The 18567-nt window shown below is 41.2% G+C and overlaps 1 protein-coding gene across 2 annotated transcripts in view; it reads right to left on the bottom strand.

Annotated features, from left to right (window-relative positions):
- The window catches only part of PLEKHM3 (pleckstrin homology domain containing M3), an 85628-nt gene that overhangs the window by 29262 nt on the left and 37799 nt on the right, over window positions 1-18567 (bottom strand). For both annotated transcript variants that reach the window (XM_062579148.1, XM_062579147.1), the window contains exon 5: window positions 11780-11843. In XM_062579148.1, coding sequence (XP_062435132.1) covers window positions 11780-11843 — 64 coding nt within the window. The remainder of the gene's footprint in view (window positions 1-11779; window positions 11844-18567) is intronic.

The raw sequence follows: 18567 nt of genomic DNA, 5'->3' as shown, positions 1-18567 counted from the left end.
GGAAGGGGAAGGGGAAGGGGAAGGGGAAGGGGAAGGGGAAGGGGAAGGGGAAGGGGAAGGGGAAGGGGAAGGGGAAGGGGAAGGGGAAGGGGAAGGGGAAGGGGAAGGGGAAGGGGAAGGGGAAGGGGAAGGGGAAGGGGAAGGGGAAGGGGAAGGGGAAGGTTTTTTTAATCTATAAAGAGCCAAGAGAACCAAAGATCAACAGGTGCAGGATATTTTAATGGAAGCTATCTATGATCTGAGGGAAAGGAAGGGAAATCTACATACATCTGTATATTCTAAGAGCTCTAATACAACACAGAAACAACCACAGTGCACCAAGTAACAGTGCGTCTAGAAATATCATCATCGTATCACTGTGCCTAACTGTTCATAAAATAAGCACTGAGAAGGGAGGTAGGAACATCCCCAACTCTTCTATACCCTCAAAAGAGTATTTGTAATTTCCTCACGTGTCCGAAGCACAGCGGGAAATCCTGGTTATCACCCTCATAATAAAGTAGCTGTCACTACTGCTGTGCTTAACAGCCCCACCGCCAGGGTTAAGTACTCCACGTAAAGGGGTGAAAATACTGTAAAACTCAGGTACTGTATCACTGCCACTGCAAGACCAGCAAAATTCGCCCAATGGCTTTGTGACTCCACCCTTGTAAATCAGCTTGTTAATCATTATTGTCATAGAGGTGATAAAAGCCGTTTTATAAGCTAATACTGAAGCAGTAACATTAACTACTTATGCAGGGGCTGGTGTATTTCTTTGCATATAACGTTTATTTGAAGGTACTCTCTTTAAAGACACAGGTTTGCCTCATAACCTACTGTAGTGCTAAACAATCTGTTCCACTTATTCCTCCAGTCTGATTTACATGTCAGACACAAGTGATGCCTGGAGAGGATGGGTTAAGTGAAACCCCAAAAACACCTTGAACTACAGGTTCAAATCTCAGCTGTATTGTCCTGGCCTCGCCTTCTGACAGAATAAAATTTATGATTATTTCTCAAGGCTAGAAACACACTTGGCTCTATCTGAGACACAGACACAGACAGAATTTGCCAGGAGGCACTTACGCAATGCAAGAGAGACATGAAAAGGCCAAGAGGCACTCAGAAAATAAAAGGGGGGGTAAACATGAACCTCATTCACCATCCCCAATTATATAAATGAAAGGGATGGAAAGTCCTTTAATTACTGGGGTTAGTGTCACAAGTATGCCTAGAAGAAGGAAAGTATCTGAAGCAGCAGTCAACAACAGCGCACAGCTTTCCACCTCTTCTACAGCCAGTTTCTGCTCTTCCTAGTCACTTTCTTTTTACTCCTTCAGAAGCAACTAATCTGAATCAAGCCTTTTGCTAACAATCTTAGAGCTAAGCCCCAGCTTTGCCTAGACATTACAGCAGCAAAAACAAAACCAAAGACAATAAAATCTCCTGAACAAATCATCTTGGCTTCACCACTCTGCCCACTACCTTCCAAATGCAACAGGTGGAGGAGGACTAAATATCCAGTAATCTTTCTTCACCTCCATGACAGTCAAGAAGCAAGTTTTGACGGAACTAGCATTGATATCATAAAAATCAGGGCTGGAAGAACCTCCTCAAGATATCTCCACTTTGTCCCTCATCCTACGGCACAGTCGACTGACAGATGAATTGCTTAAAAAATTCTGACCATGGAGGTTCCACAACTCTCCCAGCGCTCAAAACAGCTAGAAAGTTTCTCCTAACACCCATCTCAAATCCCCTTTGCTGCAATCTAATCTTTGTTTCCTGCTCTATCTCCCATCCCTGTATTTTGCAACATTTCAGAAAACGTTTTGTGACACATTCTCTTCTCTGTCACAGGTGATGTCTGTTGCAAGCCTGGAACAACAAGAGCAGATCTGGGAGCAGGAAGAATGCATTGGTTACCTTACCTATTTGCTAAGTGTAGAACAAGCAGGTTTTTAAGCAATTGTTAAGTGTGGTGATCAGGCATTAAAACACAAAAGGTAAAATGGAAATCTCCATCCCACAATGGATTTCAGCATTGTCAGGATTTCTCCCATGCAAATATGGACTTAGAGACTAGCACACTACAATATGTTTAGCTAACAATAACACAAGCTACAGAGAAAAGAGAGGGAAAATACGTTCCCTGGTTGGGAAGTTCCTAGTCATTTGGATTTAGGAAACGGACAATGCTCACAGACCGTTAATTTCCTTGAGGATTTTTTCCCTTCTGTTCGCCAGATTCTTAACACTGAATTCTTGTTACAAGTTCAATACACAATTAATCTTTAGTTCAGAGGAAAGGGAAATGGAAGGAGGAAGGATGATCATGAGGTTAAAGCCAGGGAAGAAGCTACTGAATCTCAGCTTTGTCCTGGCTTTTGTGCAATGTACTGGTCTGGTCAGCTTTCCTTGCTCCATTTTGACTCCTAGTCATCTCTTTCAGATTGCCTGTCTTGTTTATTTAAATTGTAAGTGACTTAAGGGAAGAATGATTTCTTAATACTTGTGTGTACACAAATAAGGGCTCTTAGGGTGGTTAGAGTCACTACATGTTGCTGTAAAACAAACAAAAAAAGACCCCAGAAATAACTTCAGGAGAGCACAGCTCGTGTTTGAGTTGAACCCAACATGGGCCCTGCTGCCTCCAGCCACCTGGGAAGAATAAGAAGGTATCACAGCAGTAAGAAAAGTCTGAAGATCTAGCTTAAGAGAGGAAGTGTGTTAGATACAGAAGATGATTCGACATTCCTAGGGACAACTTTTCATGTCTTACCAGAATTTGTTCCTGGACGGGGAGAGCAAATGTGGTGTTTTGGCTGTGGGCTGACCTAGGCTGACTGTGAAAAAACCCACCTTTCATGGCCACAGCCTCTACCATTGCCATGCTATGGGCCACACACTCCCAGTTGCTGACAGCAAAGGATATACCGCTCCATGCTCCCTCTTCTCTCCATTCACAGTCTTTGCTGGTCCCTGAGTGTCCCAAGGGGCTGCAGTACAGGTGGCAGCAGGGTGGAAGGGAATGGCGAGGGCTGGCACTGTTTGCCTGCTGCTGACAACAGCACTCTGTGCTGGTCTGACATAATGCCACCGTTTTGCCATTACTGGCCTTGACACACAATGTTACATTGCGCAGCCACATATTGTGCTGCATTAACTAATCACTCACACAGGGCAGAGAACATCCCGAAAGGAAATGTGGTGATAAACACTGTGAAGAACAACAACAAAAAAAAAAAACCTCAAATAAATCAAACCAAAGCAGAAATGAGTGAGAATTTGAATAAACAGAAATCAGTAGCTTTCTTTGACCTCCTTGCACCAGGCAATCTGCACTGGCAGCAGAGCCATTTTCTGTTTGCACTCCTTCGAAACCAGACCACTCTACGTGTTGCTGAGAGATTTGGCATTAATGTGATGTTGCACCCATGCATCAGCCAGTATGGCTCTGAGAGGCACTGAGGAGAAGAGGAAAAAGCAAAACAAGGTCAAGAGGAAATACTGCTAATCTGCTTCCCTGTCCTTACAAGTACATACAGGAGGGGAGCACAGGCAAAAAATAGAGTTATACATTGGTTAAGGGAGAAGAACAAACTCAATACGTAGAGTTTATCCTCCAGTCCAAGGGAATTTATAGCAGAATGCAGAGAGGATGACAAGGTCCCTCCAAGTCCTCCCCCACTCTGCTCAGGGAAAGACTGAAAATTCAGCAGTTCTCTCCACTCAAGCTGATACAAGTGCGAAGGAGAGGGAACTGACTCAGTATAAACAACACGCCTTGCAACAACTTGTGCCAGCTCTGCAGGCAGCCCTGCAAAGAGGCTCCAGCCCCACAGCTTCGGTCTTGCATTCAGTGTTTCAATCCTCTTTCCTCTTTTTTCCTTCCCCCAAGGTTTCCAGGCAGCTACATGTCAATTCTGTCACACCCTGAATTCTCCTAATCTTGTTGCAGGGATGAGTTATAGTTTGTTTTAAGAAAGAGCTATTCAAGCTAAGTTTAAAGGCTTTTTAATCAAATAAGGCTGAAAGAGTACCAGGAATTTGGCTGGTGGAAAACAGAAAGCACCTTCCTTAGCTTAAAAATATACATGACTTTATATACACACAGAGGCAAATAGGCATGCATGCACGTACGTGTGTGTTTGTATGTGTTTCTGTGTGTGCACGTCTTTTTTTTAAGACTAAGCAGGCAATTACATATGCAGGTATTAACTTAGTTTACACATCTACTCAATAGGACATTATTCCATGAATGACATCAAAAAGTTAAAAATTTTTCAGCCTCACACAGGACTGGATGAATGTATTTTAAGGCAGTCTTCTGAAGGACTTCAGAACAAGAAAGCAATACATCAAGGAAACGGCTAGGGTTACATTGGAAAAAAACTCTGTAAGTACAAAGTACATTTAAATTACTTTTACCCTTTTCTCATCTAAGTAGGTAACCCTGAGACAGTATTTTATTTCTTTGATAAATTTTATTGTTTGAGATTTTATTCCTTGGGACATGTCCAGCTGCCTCTCCTGAACAGACAACATTTTACATGAAGTACAGCACTGAGGTTACCACCCAACCCTTCGCACTGCTAACCCTGCTTTTCAGTGCTGGGCTTTTCATTCTCCACAGCAAAAAAAGAACAAAAGAAACCTAGTTAGCACAATGCATTAGAAAAGGGCTACCTTATATTGCTACTGCCTCTTCTAGAGGCTGAAAAAAATCAAGATCTCTGGAGCTCTCAACTCAGAAGCTCTCAAAAATCCACTCACAGCACTGCTGGATTGTTTTAAAGCAAGTTTCATTCTGGAAGGCAGGTCCTACTATACTTACCCCAGGTGGTCCACATTACATGCTCACTTGGAAAAGTACCACATACATTATCTAAGCCTTGTTGAAAACTTTGGTTTCAAGTAGAACAAAAACCAGTTCTGCTATTAAAAATATCTATTAATAATCTTGCTGTATCTCCACACTTCATCTTCAAGATTTTGACACATTTAATTAAACTTGGATGAACTTGTCTTCCTGGCTGTCACCTGCCAAACTCTCCTGGCCTGCTCTCCCGTCCACAAGTCTTTCTGACTCTATCAGGCCCTCTGCCTGACCATAAGTCATTCATGACTGCAACTCATTTGCCCAGCAGAAATTCAGTAAAAAGGAAAAGCTAGTAAAATCTTTGCCATTACCACCAATTGTAAACTGAGCTGTCAGCAATTTGGGGAATTACACACACACCTGGAATATCAGCTGAAGAGTTTCCTGTTCTGCTGAAAGGACACTCAGTGCTAGCAAACTCTAGGGAGTGACAGAGGAAGGTGCCACAGACACAGGAAGCTATCTAAACTGCTTATTTGCTGTTCTGCCACCAGACATTTTGACTTTTATGGAAATACATATTGCACGGGTTTTTTTCGTCCCAGGGTTATTTTCATATTCTTCTGCTAATATAGCTATCTCTGTTGGGGGTGTTGGACTAGATCTCCAGAGGTCCCTTCCAACTCCCACCATTCTGTGATTCTGTGATCCTGGTCATACTTTACAGGCCTCAAAGAAGGGATGTACAGATGGGTATTAACATTATGTTCTTATGGTCCAAGATACTTCTGTCTATTCACATAGTTCAAGTACATACAATTATCTACATGCCTTGCAATCTTTAATGTATTTGAATTATACAACACATTTGCTAAAACACCAACATTTGACTCTAAGACTCTTAAAGTCTGAGCTGGTCAGTCACTCTGTTCCCTTTCGCTTGCAATAGGGGGAAGCTGGCTGCTTCCATTCTAAAAGACATCTAAAATAGGTCAGATGGACTATCCCTCTGAAATGTTGTTTTCCCTCTGTTGCCTTTAATCATGCCTAGGATGACTAGCTTAAACACGTACATAATGAAGTGGGACCCAACTTACCTGAATCCCATTAGAAATGACTTGCCCTGTATCCCAGAGCAGGGGCCGTACCTGACACACCTCTGGAAACACCCATCACTGCTTTAAACCAGCTCTTCTTCCAACTTGTGGTCAGTTGAACACTGGCAGTAACACACTGCAGGACTTACAACTCTGTCACACATGCTGGGTTCACCTCTTGCTTGGGAGGCTGGGGGTGTTTATCAGTGTTTCCACTTGCAGTGCTTAGCTGTGAACTGTGGCTGCTCCGGCACAAAATGTGCCTGGCATTTTGCTGCCCTTGCTGAGCACTGTACACCCCAGCAGAGGACTGGGGCAGACACATCTTCAGTCATCTCAGCAGGATTTCACAGCACTCACTGGCCTGCTGAAACCCTAATACTCTATCTCATGTGCTGCCTCCTGCCCCTCCTGCAAAATAAGGGCTTGTGTAAACTTAAAAGGAACTGCAGGGCACAGCTGCATAGGTAGACCTCTTTTACAAACAGAAGTTAAGCTGATACAGCTTAAACTGGTTCCCTGAATGAAACAAATGATCCCAGCAAAAAGACTTTCTCATTGATATAACCAGGTTTGCACAAATGCTTTTATGTGCAAAGTCATAGCCATTAAGCATAGGATTCTGTCACACACCTATCGAGTAACGCTTCTGAAGTCAGATCAAATCCATATTAGCCAAAAACCAGTTTTGCCAATACAGCCACATTTACACTTCTGGCTTTCACCAGCAAAGTCATGTGGGTTAGTTACTACATCCCATCACCTTCCTGACAGACAGTGCTGTGGTACCAAAATCCTGCAGCACAGACCTGGCCCACACCAGGCTAACAAACTGAGATTTTTTAGAAGACATGTTTCCTCTCCTAGTACAATGCTCTGCAATGAGCTCACTTACATCCTCAGTGAGAGCTAGCATCACTGAAAATCCATCGAGAAAGGCCTCCCATTTCTGTCTCCTTTACACCTCGGTGCTGAAATGCAAAAGTAAAGAGAGCAGGAAGCTAGAAAGCTAATTACACTGCCAGCAGGGACTCTCATCAAATGAAGGTTATATAGTTTGCAAATTCTACTGGGGAGATTGTTTTTATGAGTGAATGAAAATATATTGTTGGACAAGGACAACACCACTGATGGGTCTAGAAGTCGTTAGGCAGTGTATTATAAATCTAAGATGAGTATTCTCAGTAATAATATGAGGACTGAGTGATCAGAAGTTTTAATTCTAAAGAAAAGAAAAAAAAGAGCAAAAGAAGTCTAAACACGTTTCCACATCTCCTTGGAGTCTTTGTTATTGTTGGGGCTCATGTATCAAATAGTCTAAATGAACTCAAAGTTTTGCATGTGCACGAATGCTAGAAAGAACATCTCCAATCTCCTCCTCTGCCTCAGTCTAGGAAAATATAGGGGTCCCAAATTTGCCCCTGGAGGAGGAGGAAAGAGAAAAGTGCAACATGTGGAAAGAGTCTGCAGAAGTGAATCAACCTTAACCATTTCTCTTTTCTTCTAAGGCTTTTTAATTTTGGTCTAACAGGCTTAAATTAGGCTGAACTTAAGCTTCATTAAGTTTATATTTTTCTTCCCCACATTTCTGTTAGGGAACATTATATTTGTAAAATTTTCAACAGAAACATCAGAATTTTTGTATCCTTCTATCAGATCAATTGTTTACGAAAATCCTATCAGAAGCTGTAATCACTACTACGTATGTCAGAGGAAAATGAAATCATTGATCTATCAGTAGAGAAAATACCTTCATAATCTCATCAATAAGTAGTATGTCTATTCTGAAACCTTATAATCTCTTTATTTTATATAGTGTAACTGTGGACATTCTTATTATGGATATTTAATCCTCTCAGAGATGATAAACTTCTGGCCTCAGCAATATTATTGTGGCATTAAGTTCCTCATGCTCACTATGTGTTCTCTAAAGAAGCATTTCCATTAATGAGTTTTATATGTTCCTCATATTCACTGTATGACTTGCGCTGTATTATTGTGAGAAGGGGCTCTCCTGTTCATCCTTCCTCTCCACTATTCTTCACATTGTCCCTGATCTCTTCCCTAATGGTTTATCTACACATAGATAGCCAGGAAAGTTGATCTGAATTAAATGGATGTCTTAATGAAATGTTAATGGATTAGTTTATCCACAATGTTAAAATGGATGAATTGCGCTACATTAAACTCCTGTATAGGCACATATATTCAGAATTAAAACAGCCTTAATATAATTCAGCTTGCTTTGCTTCCAAAGAAAATGGAGACAAGCCAAATGAAAGCCACTTCATTTTTGAACATCAGTATTTACATAGGTGTTCAACGCAGTTCTGTTCATCACATTAAATCCCCATATTTCATTACTTCAAAGAGAACTTTTCCTGAGTGTTCCTATGTAAACAAATCTTCAAATCATCATGTTTTTATATCTCCTATCAGCTTCTGTCCTTGACCTCCAGTCATTTTTACTGTTACATAGCTTTTTTTTTCTTTATCTCTTGGGGGCAGTATAACCAGAATGGAAAAAAAAATAAAATAAAATAAAAAAATAAAGGTACCTCGCTACAGTAAAGAATCTGATTGTAATATACTCTTTGTGCACTTGTATATCTTGTTTTTTAAGATAAAAACAGGCAATATATAGTTACTCTGTGGATTAAGCACATGAGTTTTGAGCTGGTCACAGCAGCGCCTTCAAGATTTTTACTTGAAAAGATACAGTTACGCTGGAATCTAGTTTAAGTAACAAGAACTATTTTTCCTAAGAAAGGCAAAAGTCTCATCTGAGTCAGCTTTGTCCAAATCAGTGCAGTTTAAAAGCTGTTAGTCTCACCAGAAAGTCCCTCATCACATGAAACAAATGGATAATTTTGAATTTCAGTTTGGAAGAACTGTGTGTCCACCTGTCACAAAACCAGTGACACCTCTAGTAGTCATATGAGCAGAGAACAGAGTTGGCACCACTGCAAGGTTTATGGTGAAGCTACCCTAGACTGTGACTGCACCATCACAGACTGTACTGTATATAAAGAAGAGGCATCATTTTCCCTAATATACTATGTCTGCTAAAAACAGTAATTTCAGGAGGTCTTTCTCTTTGAAGCTTTAATTGATTGGAATGGCCTGGGATAAATTGGGTAACTTAAAAACAGTGGAGTTCTAATAGAAGCCTCACCAATGACTCAGGCCAGGGTTGGCAAGGAAAAACCATAGCCAGTGGGGCAGAATAGGCGTGCTGCCGCACTTTTCATTCCTGCTCGTTAAATCTGAAGGCACCTTATTAGTTGTCTTGCGTGCGAATACCTCCAATGACAACAGTGACAAGAGGAGGCTAAGAATACATACCCCACGGTAATGCCCCCAGACAGATTTGCTGTACATTTTGCTGTAGTTACAGGGGCACCGGTTTGCAATGAAACCCTGCTGGGGTGTGTGGTGTGTGCAGTGTGTGGTGTCTGTGTTTGTGCGCACGCGCATACAAATAAAGACCATCACCAGCTGCCTCTTTGATTAAAGGTCAAGCCTACTCACATCTGCACTTGGAGCATCTGTTAATCAGCAAAGGCCTAGCAAAAGCATTACCTCATTGGGAGCTTGGCAAGCTTCTAAAACTAAAGACATTTTGTTTCTATTCTCTCCCCAACAGGCTTTTAATCTCACAGTTATGGTCTCCTCCAGCAGAGCCCTGTCCAAACGGATCCAAACAACAACCATCTCCAGACCATCAGATAGCTCAAGTACATACTCTGCTGCACCTCTAATGCCCAGCCATGAAGCTCTATTGCATACATAAAGAGTTTTAAATTGGATTTCCTTTCAAAGTAGTATTACATCCTACTTCATCTACTGGCAAACATACATTTCAACTTTCTTGCACCCAAGAACAGACCCTCAGATCATGTTGTAAAACCCACTGCTTGTCAGAAAAGGATTCCTTGCCTTCTAGGATCTTTAAAGAGAACCAGGCAACAAATCAGAATTGAGCTGCGACTAACCAGGGTAAGGTTGCTTATTCCTGCAGATTACCCCTCTCTGCTTTTCTAATTCACTCTACATGTCTTATCTTTCCATTAATCTTTAATAAATCTTTCAGTTAATTCCCCAAACACATACAATATACATGACAGCAGGATACAGTGTGAAAGCAGCCCATGGATATGAAGAAACAGGCAGCAGAACAATCAAAAGAAGGGGAAACATTTAGTATCAAAAAACACCCAAACTGCCTGTCAGTGGAAAGCAACGAGCAACCAAGAGAAGGCAGAGGTAAGGGACAAAACCAGGGAGGAGACAGGGCGTTAGTGTTTCTCTGACTGCTGTATACATTTTCTCAATGGGGGCCTCCTTCCTTTTCCACTCTGGTTCCACTTTGACAAAACAGGCAATCTGATTTCAAACTTGGAGCCTCTGAAATGTGGAAAACCCCATCTAGGCTGATAACAAGGACATGGCTAGACTAAAAAGTAAATCCAATTTAACCCACCCTAGTAGAAATGGTAATTGAATTATACTGCCTTCAAATACGATAAGTTTGGGGCTGGGGCCCTGCAGGAGGAGGAGGTGTCTTGCAAACACAAATAAACACAAAGAAATGTGCTAACGGGAATGGCTAAATAAATGGATGAATTGTGACTTCTACACACCCTGCCCCCCACAGGTTGCTTGATAAGCTGCTGATTGCTTCTAAAACATCTACTACCAATGTTAGGAACAGATTAAGCAGCTTACAAAGCACTAGGGTCTAACAGACAGGCCCACCAGGGAGACTGCAGCTCTGGAGTTAAGTAGCTTGCTATTTCATGGCTTGATTATTAAAGATGAGATAGCAGAACATGCTGAAAAGCTGTAGAAACAGTTTTAGACCTCAGATGACTGGCCTTTTTATTTTTTATATATATAAAATCATTTCCACCTTACGGTTTTACCAGCCAACAAAAGACATGTTGCTTCCTGTGGTTCTGCAGTTCCCAGCTCTGAGACACATTTGAACAACCTCAACCTAATGTGTTAACTGAACATGCAAAACTGACTATGTAACCCCTCACCCTGCAGAAAAGGCAAGGTCAAGCACAGGAACCCTCTGTGAAAGCAGCTTAAACTAATGTGTTTCAAATATCACTGGCAATGGCATAAGACTGTGTACACAGATGTGCATAGATCAGCTAGCCTATCTTACCTCATTACTTCAGCTGCATCTGAGCACTCCTTAGCCTCCCTCTCTTCTCTCTCTCTTTTTTTTTTCTTCCCTAATTCTTCTTGTTTAATCTACTATGTGATTATGTGATAAAACTCTCTTGTTCAGGTAGATGCACTGCAAGCTGCTTGCTTAGCTCAATCAATATCAACATCAATGCAAAGACACATCTTGCCAGCACACATCTTGTGCTGTGCTTAAAAATATCACAGAAGCACTGCACAGTTTAATTTTGTGCAGTAGCTCTGCTGAATGTGTTTTTAGGGTTTGTTTTGTTTTGTTTTCTGTTTTGGTATTGTGGTAATACCTAGCAGACTTAAAACTATTCTTTCAGTAAATATTACTTGTCACCTGTGAGCTGAGCCTTAGACGAGTCTCCCCCATCCCACCTCTAGCTTTTGTCCAGATGAAAAATTTCTCACAGCAAAGCTGTCTTTGCAGCCTACACTCTTCTTTCATAACCTCTTTCAAGCCCCATTTCAACTGCAGCTCTAAGGTTGCTTTCTCTCAATCCTAACCCAATGCCCCTGTTAACCCATTTTTGTATCAAACTATAAACCACAGAAATGGCTTGGATGCAGAGCTGCTTATGCTATGATTAGCAAGAAGGGAGAACATGCAATTAGCACTGAAGATGAGAACTTGCTTGGTGTATAACATGTAGAATCAATGGAAGAAACTTACCTGCTGGAGGTCTGCAAGAGAATAAAGATGGATTTGCTGAAGAAGATACTCTCTGGGAAAGATCCTGAAAAAGAGAAAAAATGGATGTGTTGACATCATGCTTCAAAAGGGTGGCTTCTTTTCTGGGAAGCTCAGTGACTCTCTCTCTCCCCCAAAAGACTGCAAATATGACCCTAGAAAGAGAGAGATGGTCAGAATTTGTAATTACATTACCCTATAAGCATCAGCTGCTTTTGCAGCAGTTTTCATGGACACTGATTATTTCCACGAGAATGAATACTGTGCCAGTGTTACTCTCTGCCTGTCAGGTAAACATGTATGATGACATTCATAGCTACAGAACACTCATCTTGGGCACAAAAGCTTTTTGTTTTTTGTAGCAATTAGCCTAGTAATAAAAACAAGTACTTGAAAGTAAAGTTTAGATGTGCTTCTTATATTTCTTAGTAAAAGATTCCTGTGCTGCTAGAAAGCGTTACAGTCAATTTGAGATGCAACTTTTTTCTTTTAAATGAAAGAATTATACTGGGGAAAAAATGTCAGTGCAGATACTGTTCTTCCCATATAAAGTTGATCTATATTGGTAGAGTTACTCCCCTTGGCATACAGAAATATCTGTACTAGTATAGACATTGTAATGACTTACTTGAGAAAGGTGTATTTTTCCTTAAATGAAACAAGATTTAAAGCAAGATCACTGATCCTCTGACAGACCTATGCAGTAAAGCTAAATTACATAAATTTGAACAGATAATAGATGTCCTAATTAAAATCATGTGTAGTAAAATGAACAACCAGGTTAAAGCAAGGTTATGGTGAAAAGTAGATTTTGTAAAGCTAAGTTGATATTAGCAAGGAAAGTTTATGAAAACCTGTGCATCTGCCATGAAAACATCACGAAGAGAAAAGGTGCACCTAATTAAAAAAGTCTATCTTTGTGGGCACACACAGAGGCACGACCAGCTGAATGGCTTTGTTTTGTATCTGCACAGAACAAACACAGCACCATGTTCAGGTATCCTGGGGAGAGGAGAATCATCACTCTTGCAATAAAAGCTACCAGGTACATTAAGAGCAGCATTTTTTTTTACAATGTTGCTTAGAGCAGAAACCATGAACTCAATTCCTAATTTATCATCATGCCATTTTAAAGCAATGCAGAAACCAAAGTCTTCATGTTACTGGATGTCTAAACAAAGCTCTGCTGAAGGTTTGTTTGTAACAACAGAACTGACACACCAAAAAGATCATTGGACACGTGCAAAAAAAGCCAAGCTACTGAAAGGCCAATATGAACTTACATGATCATGACATAAGACTAATGAAAAAGTTCACAGGAAGTCAAAGAAGGCATTTCAGAAGTTGGGACAACATAATTAGCAATAACACAGATCAGCAGGGATAAACATAGTCCCAACTACATAGTGCGAACTTCATTCTTTGACAAAACACTGACTTTAAGAAGTAACTGTCTTAACTATTGTAAGCTGACCTTTTCAAAGATGCTTTGGAGAGGCTCCTGTTAAAGTGAGTGGCTACAAGGCCCCACAGTCTTTCTGTGCCTTTGAAAAAATCCAATTTTCATTGGGATGGGAGGGGAAAAGTCTTGCAAGCAAGGCACTGACAGCTCTGCCACTGCCCATCTAATGGCACACCTCTGGCAGCAGGAATGTGGCCTCACCACTTCTGACTCACCAAGCATGTAGGTCCACCCAGCGCACCTAATCCTCAGGTGCACTCTCCCTGGGATACTGTGCTTTCCCCTTGTAGTTCTGTAGGCTATATCATTGCTCCTATTGGAGGTGAATGTGTTTCAGTGGCAAGTTAGCTGATCTTTGCAAGTGCTCTGAGGCTCTATTACACCATGCCTTCATATTATGTTTGGCACAATGGCAAAGATAGCTAGAAAACAGTCAAAATCCAGATATTAGACACCATGCTGATTCCTCATTTGTACACTAAAGATTATTAGAACTGACTGCTAAGGGGTCGGCACTAAACAGCATTTTGGAGCTATTCATATTTTTCAGCTCTGATAGAATTTTTTCGTTAAAATTTCCCCACTGTTCTCCCCTGATCACACAGGCCAGGCACTAGACAGTGCAGTAGCACTGCCAGGAACCATATTATTTGATGACACCCTCACAGCACTGCTAAGGAAAATCATTAGCTAATGAAAGATTTCCTTTCTCAGGCTAGGTAAAATCTTTAGCCTGAATAGCCCATGAGGCAGAAGCTGTCAATGACTAACATCAGTGACTAATACCTCATTCCCCTGCCTTCCAGGACTGCATTTTATTTCCTGCAAGATCTACTACTAATAAGATTCACAATAAGAGGAGTGCATTTAAGGCACAACCCATGATCAGCTCCACTCTGTCAGGTATTCCTGGCCAGTACAGGAACCGGTGACAGCTGTTCTCTCCCTGCATCAGTTCCCATCCCCAAAGCACGCTGCAGTCTGCCTTTCTGCCTTCCCAGCATCATGTGCTTCCTGTTAGTTTGCAGTAGTTAGCTCCTCAGAGCCAGTATCCAACACTCCTCATCCTTTCTAAATCTGTATCCAGGAAAAGAAGTTGGTACTGCCCTCCCAGTCTTCAGTAAGACACACATGCACCTGCAGAAGAGGCAATCAAGTCAGAGGAGCACTTACTTCTAGTGCTATGGAGACTGAGAGATTAAAAAACATTCAGTAAGTAAGGCTGGTCCAGCCTTAGCTTCACAGTCCTTCTGTTGACCTGAAAATCACATTCTGATTGTGGATGCCCACAGAAAAATAGCTGAGCAGCTAGAATGTTTTGTTTTTGTTTTGTCTTAGAGAAAATGCTAGAGCAGCATTTGCAACGTTCCTTACGTATGCTAGTGCATTCGGCTAGCTCCTGTGTGGTACCCAATGCATGCAGAGGGAAAGAGAGCTCCTGGAGCACCTGCCTACATCGCCAAAGGCTGAGATCCCACAGCTCCATGAGGACAAAGCCACTGAAGAAGCCTAGAAGTAGCTGGCTCAACCTCTGACCTTTCAAAACGCAAACGATGTTCACTCAGCACAGCTGTGGTGCACTGAGTGGTAGTTTCAAAAACACATCTTGTTACGCTGCACGTCTGGGGCTAAGGTTCCCCTTCAGAAAATATCCACCAGTCCCATTTGGGAAGAAGGAAACACACAAAACTCAGCTGATCCCTAAATGTGACTTTTGAAGCCACTTGTTGGCAACCTCTAGTCGATGGAGAACAAAAGCACAAAATGTACCAAAATATCAAACTCAAGCACATTAAAAAAAATCCTCATTATAAAATGCAAACAAACCACTTGGAGTAGGAAATTCATATCAGCAAAGTAGTTCAGCAAGCAACCAAATGAATGATGTCCAGTTTCCAATGGCTAGCTTGTCTGCATGGGTTCTCTCAGCCTAATGAGGTGATGGCTTATTTAAGTCCTTTTCAATAGGGACAGATAGGGCTTATTCAGTGTCTTTTGCTCAGACATCTCATGTAACTCAGAACTGTCTTTGCAATCTCCATCCCTCTGTCAGCTGCGACTGAAATTGGCCAAGGGCATTCAAAGCCAGTAGAGTACAGCAGGTGAGATAAGGTGCACATAAACACCATGCTTTTGCATTAGTGATCAGACAAAATACTATACTGAGGTCCAAGTAGATTTTAAAATCACACTTTGGTTGAAAATCTTGACAGAGACTACAGAGCAGGCTGGGATAACTACACTTAAAAACAATTCAGTAGAAAATATTTACTTTCTGCATGAGATGGAGCTTTCAGTATGTTTGGTTTAATAGAAGGCCTTGACCTGAAAAGACCAAAACGTGCTTGCATTTGTGCTTTAAGTTTTTCTTTAACATAAAGGCCATTTACAAACTCCAAATAGCAAATCCCTGTTTGAAAGCAAAATATAAGATAATCAGTTTCATAAATCTTTTCACTGATGCTCTATAAGGAACTGTTTGCCAATTAAAAGTATTGAATAAACAGTGTACTTTAAGTCAAATTTTAAAACATAGGAAGAACCGCAGTGAGTTAGAGAGGTTAAATGAAAAATGTTAGGACTCATCATAATAAAAACTCAAACCTCTGCAGCTTCAGAACATGACCTGCAGCCCCTGAGAGGCAAACAGTGTTGAGTGCATGTCCCACTAAAAGCATCTCCTAAGCATTTATGCAGTTTGGAAACTCCCAGCCCAGTTTCAGCATCACTGAAAACAGAGCAGTTGTGAATGACGAGACTGCTGCGCTGTAAACTCTGCCCACCAGTCAGGGTTAAGTTTGTAGTGAACAAACTGAGTTCAATGCTAACCAATCCTTTAGCTTCATTAATTCTGTGAACAATGAAATCCAAAGTCCTGTCAGTTAAAGGTCTCTGAATTGCTTTCTTGTAATGTGCTAGAAATAAAAATAATCAAGGCAAGCAGGAAAGAAACCCACCATGGGAGATTTTGGGACAAACTAAAACAAAGAATTGTGCATTCTCAATTTGCAACTATTACAATTTTTTATTTAATACTGTGTAATCTGAAGTATAACCTTCAGGCAAGACAGACCCAGAAATTTCACTCGTTCCCTTTCAGATGATTTTATCAGGCAGGTATCTACACAAACAAAGGTTATCTTCTGGTGTTCCCCTGCAAACACTGATAAGGCTTTGCTTTTTGCATTTGGACAAAGTATGCAGCCATGGTGCTTTGTTAGCACTAAGTAATTGCTCTGCATTTAAAGCCTGTTTATCGTCAGCTTAGGTGATTTTTTCTCCAATGGGTTAAATACCCTGACAGCTCTGCTAAAGCTACAACCAATTAATCTGCCCAAGTCTGACACTATAACCAAAGTACAAATGTGATAAGCAGAGCAAACTCTTCTTTTGACACTGCAATCCAAAGAAATTGAGTTAGCTGGCAGGTGGGCACAATCAAGTCTCTTTTGTGAAAAACTTGTTGAAAACTGCTAAGACATGGAAAAAACAAACAAGCAAACAAACAAACAAAAAAAAGGCTGGCACCATGATTTCACATGCCAGCCAGGAAGGCCTTGTTTGACCAGGTTGATAACTGCTTGACTGAGCTCTGACTCACTCATCTACTACAGACGCACCAGTCCAAAACGCAGTCACACTCAGACATCCTCCCCACCCTTCTGCTGGAAATGGCTACACCCAGAGTTGACGCAGCATGTTAGATACCACATCCATTCCTTAGCCACCACAGTTCATACCCTGGCATAACAATTTGCACCACCATCAACTTACTTTTAAAACTGGTACCAGGCTGTGAACTCAGGCAGCTGACAGACAAGGCAAAACATGCTGCTTTCTGCTGTTCCCACCAGACTGAACACGCTCTTGCCCCAAAAGATGAGCAAGAGTACCTCTAAACTGCCAGCAGCAAGCCCCGCCGGCAGCTGGGGCCATGCACGTGGGGAGAAGCAGTGTGCGCACAGCAGTCTTGCTCACTGCATGTCAGTCTGCAGAATCACCATTTGATCTAACAAGTATAGAGGGATATAAGTTAATTACCGGTCATCCCAGATACGTATGGCAGGGTAAACACATCTCTTACTAGATTTTGTCTTGCAATTCATTTGACGTGCCACCTATTAAGATAAATTAGAGAACAGAGATGGAGATGGAGGGGAAAAGGGAGGATGTTTTCCAGTGCTGCCAATTCTTAGAGTTTTACTCAGGCTTTTGATACATGGCATTTCCTTGAAAACCCTGGCTCCTGGAAGTAGTTAGGAGATCAGAACCTCAGCCTTCAAGTCAAATAAAAAAGCTACTCAGGGAACTGGGGCATTGCAAAATCTGATGATTCAGAAGTAAAAAGTTAAATAAAAACATTTGCCTCCTACCCGCAGATGCGACTTGTTTACTTAATTATTGTGGTATTTGCACCAGATTAATGATTTTTTTTTTCAATTCTAGAGGTTTCGCTAAAAAGGCATTTGTGAACCATTTCACATTCATGAGGTATAAACACTCTTGTGGTTATGTTCTGGGAGCAGACATTCCCTAAATATCTTCAGCCCATATTGAGGGCTAGATTTAGTACTGAGCATGTTTAAGCAAGGTGTTGTTTAACATTGTTAATGAAATTTCGCATGAGTATCCCTAAAAAGAATTACTCTTATCATTCATCAGCAATCCTAAATCAGAATATAAACCTTCTGTTAAAATGTAGCTCACTAAACTCTTCTCTCCTCTGTGGTTACTTGAGCAAGATTACAGCAACACTGTGAAAGGCAAGAACCACTACAGACAAAAAACAGGAATTAAATATCACTGACATGAAAAGCAGGATGCAGAGAATTAGAGGCATGCAGCTTCATTTTGAAATCAAAATAGCTCAGATCCCCCAATTAACTTGAAATGAAATGAACAACCAGCAAACGCTCTCTATTCTTGTCAGACACACTTCTAAATCTTTAGTGCAAGTTCTGAAGTGAAGACACAGGTAATATTTAAAGTAGCAGCAAACTAGTCTACAAAGAAGAAGGAAAACTACCATTTTGAAAAATGTCTAATATTACTGATGTATTTGACAATGAGGTGTAGGTGTGTCCCTGGACAGGAAAATGCTAACGTGAACCAACAGACCAGCCTGTCCTCTGGAAAACTTATTACATACACCTTGGCAAGCTCCTCAGCTTACCACAGTAGAGCACTGGCTCGCATGTTTATAATCTTCCCTTGGCTTAAACAGACTGCAGTGCTGCTGCCACCTCTGGCTGCTCTGGCACATTTCCTGGATCCCCAGCTCTCTGTTTATTACTCTCAGTTGAAATGA

Source organism: Rhea pennata, chromosome 6 (assembly GCF_028389875.1).
Source record: "Rhea pennata isolate bPtePen1 chromosome 6, bPtePen1.pri, whole genome shotgun sequence".
Classification (NCBI taxonomy): Eukaryota; Metazoa; Chordata; class Aves; order Rheiformes; family Rheidae; genus Rhea; species Rhea pennata.
This window is presented reverse-complemented; position numbering and strand designations above follow the sequence as displayed.